The sequence below is a fragment of the Pipistrellus hanaki genome (genome assembly GCF_964339955.1).
Source record: "Pipistrellus hanaki genome assembly, chromosome: 9".
In the NCBI taxonomy this organism is placed as follows: Eukaryota; Metazoa; Chordata; class Mammalia; order Chiroptera; family Vespertilionidae; genus Pipistrellus; species Pipistrellus hanaki.
Genome location: NC_140511.1, coordinates 70,070,540 through 70,073,696, shown reverse-complemented (window position 1 = coordinate 70,073,696; position 3,157 = coordinate 70,070,540). Strand labels below are relative to the sequence as shown.

Sequence of the window (3,157 nt, the reverse complement as noted above, 5' to 3'; positions counted from 1 at the left end):
TGTGAAACTCTGCTAAGTTGGTCTCTGTAATTATGTTCTCAATCAAAAATACCCCCCCCCATCTTCAGTCAATACCCTGAGGTTCCCAGCATTGTAATCGATCTAAAGCTCTGTGTGATAGACATTATATCCCTGCTGGATGGTGGATAAGACAACGTGCTGAATCCTAAAGACAAAGCGAGAGAGAGAAACACTTGTAGCATCTCACCTGCACTATACATACTGAAAGGCAAAGGCACTTACATGGGCTATTGAATTTCTTTCCTTTTTTTTTTTTTTTTTTTGCAGTTGTATAACTTTATTCGACCATCAGCACTAGTTCTCGTCCACATTAATGGTCTGTAGATTTTTGAAAGTGGTGACAGGCACATAGGTGACCAATGTATACAGCTTGTTTGGTGAATCTTCATCCTCATTACGTTTTCTAGACAAACGTACCTGGATATGATATGGGACATTCCTTACTCCTTTGGACCACAGGGCTTTGTTGAGCCTAGTGTCAATGTGCACGACGGGGGTCCCCATCTCCTTCATGGTGAACATCCGGATCTCCTTGAGGGCCCGGGGGACGTGCTTCTTGAAGCCCACACAGAGGATGTGCTTGTGGATGTTGATGGTGTACTCCCTGGTCACCACCTCCTTGATGGCGGAGCGGCCCTTCTTCTCGCCACCCTTCTTTGCGGGAGCCAACTTGCCTGGTAGTTGGAAAGAAAGACCTGAATTCCTTTCCTTTTTAATTGTGCCTTTTAAGTATTTCACCATAACTATTTTGTTTTAGCTATTCTATCTCATTGTACTTTGCTCTTGTTTATCTAAATAAAGAAGGAGAGGAAAAAAGAAGAAAGACTGGAAGGAAAGAGGGAGAAATGAGAGATAGAATGTGGCAAGGGCAGAGAGAAAGGAGATGAAGAATAAGAGGAGGAGGAGTAAGAGCATAAAGAAAGCCAGTACTTTGAAATTGTGAAATAGAACAACCTAGGTTGGTAAATGAGTTCGTGGGCTTGAGTTCCCTCATCTTAGAAACTGGAAAAATAATGTACTTACCCTCCTGAGTGATTGTATAAGAAATAATGTGCAAAAATATTGTCCAAAACAACTTGGGATAACTTCTGGCACACAGTAAGCACTTGATAAATGGTAGTGATTATTATTATTATTAGGTCCCAGTTCCTATAATCTTTAATAATAGTCAAAACTCTATAGAAATCTATTTCCCCTTGAACCACAAAAGAAAAACCAAGTAATTTTGCTGAACTGTAAGTGCATCAAATTAAATGTCCAGGCATACAAATCAGCATAAGCAATATTTCTCTACAAAATTGGCACTCCATATCTCTCAGCACAAAATCTTTACCATCAAAGGAATGAGCTACCTAAAATAAGCACATTAGTCAGCTGCCAGAGACAAGTAGTGTTAATATCTACAGCGAGCTACATATTATCCAACAACCACAACACATGTTTTCAGAGGAAATATCAGAGTATAGAAAATCAGACTTTTCTTTAGGGGTACAAGGCTCAGGATACAATGAGTTTCCATTGAGGAAATCAGAAGACTGAACACAGAGAGATCTGGGAAAGGGGCTGTGGAATGGGGATATATACATTTCTCTTCCTAGCTGTAACAGTGTATCCACATTAAAATTAATGCCACATTAAAAATAATTTAATTTATTTTGTTTGACATTTTTTCAGATCTCACACCCATCTTAATAAAAATCTAAAATATGAGCCAACAATTTTCAGGACCAAAACAATTGACAGACCTCATCTTGATACTACTCCCTACCTTTCTCCTTAAGCAGGGTGAAGTATTCATGAGAAAATTGTATACTTTTAGAAAATTTTACACATAGAGATATAACACATAGAGAACATATTTTTCTAACAACCCCATTTTAAACTTGGGAGAAACCTGAAGTTAAATGACTTACCCAAGATAGCACTACTAGTTGGTAGCAAACTTGGAATTAAAATGTAAGTTAATCATTAGATCCTATAGTAATTCTAGTTTCCTTTATTTTTTCTTTTATGTTTTCTTTTTCTTTTTTTTCTCACTCTTTGCTTCTATTATCATTGCCCGAGGCCCAGTTTATGTCCTGGTTTCCTCTTGCTTAAATACTGCAGCATAAACCTATGATAATTCCCTGAAACCTATCGCCCCTTCTCCAGTTTGTACCTGTAAGTCCAAGTGCTTTTCCTCAAGTACATATATAATCTTGACACTCTTGCTGGTGGCAACATTTGAATGATACTCCAAAGTACTCAGGATATAGTCAAAATGACCTGATATATTATTCAAGGCCCTACATATTATTATGTATCCTTCTACCTTCCCATTAGCACTCTCCAATTCTCCCTATCACCCAGCCTTCTTGGACTACACACAGTGCCCCCAAGAGCCAGCTCACTTGCTCCTGAGCCTCTATGCCTGAAACTTTGCTCTTTCTGTCTGGGGACCTTCTCCCCAGTAGCTCAAGTTGACATCTCCAAGGTCATAAGTCCCTTAGCCCCTTCCTACTCACTGTATGACTGGCTTAGGATCCTTCATTTGTGTTGCCCTGCATATTTCTTTTATAGTCTTAATCACATCTGAAAGTAGAAGACTGGATATATATATATATATATATATATATTCACTGATTTCAGAGAGGAAGAGAGAGGAAAGAGATATCAATAATAAGAGAGAATCATGGATCACTGCCTCCTGTACAACCCCTACCGGGGATCAAGCCCACAACCCTGGATATGGGGAATCAAACAATGATCTTCTGGTTCATAGGTTGAGCTATACCAACCCAGGCAGAAGAATGATTTTTTTTCTTTTTCCCTATGGATTGTCAGCTCCTTGAAAGTAAACATTGTGGCTTATTCATTGTTATAATCCCAATGCCTAGAACAAAGCCTGCCACACAGTGAGAGTTCAGTAACTATGTTTAATCAAATGTCTTAACTTCTAGGCCTAAGATACTTCTGGTATTCTACCATATCTCTCTAGCACTTAATTCTCTACTATTTGTTTCCCATGGATTAGTCACAGATCATCAATTAAATGATGAGCAACTTGAGGGCACAGATAATATTTTATTCATCATTTGTACCTCCTTTAGAGCCAAGCCTATGCTATGTTATTGCTCAAGGAGTGGGCACTTCCATT

General features: G+C 38.7%; 1 protein-coding gene across 1 annotated transcript; it reads right to left on the bottom strand.

The window, feature by feature from the left end:
* Positions 1–269: 269 nt before the first annotated feature.
* Positions 270–762, bottom strand: LOC311628478 (large ribosomal subunit protein eL31-like; the record flags this gene model as incomplete). The annotated part of the gene is made up of 1 exon (XM_084895698.1): positions 270–762. The coding sequence occupies one exon, from the start codon at positions 760–762 to the stop codon at positions 316–318; it is 447 nt and encodes a 148-aa protein (XP_084751824.1). The 3' UTR covers positions 270–315.
* Positions 763–3,157: the final 2,395 nt, after the last annotated feature.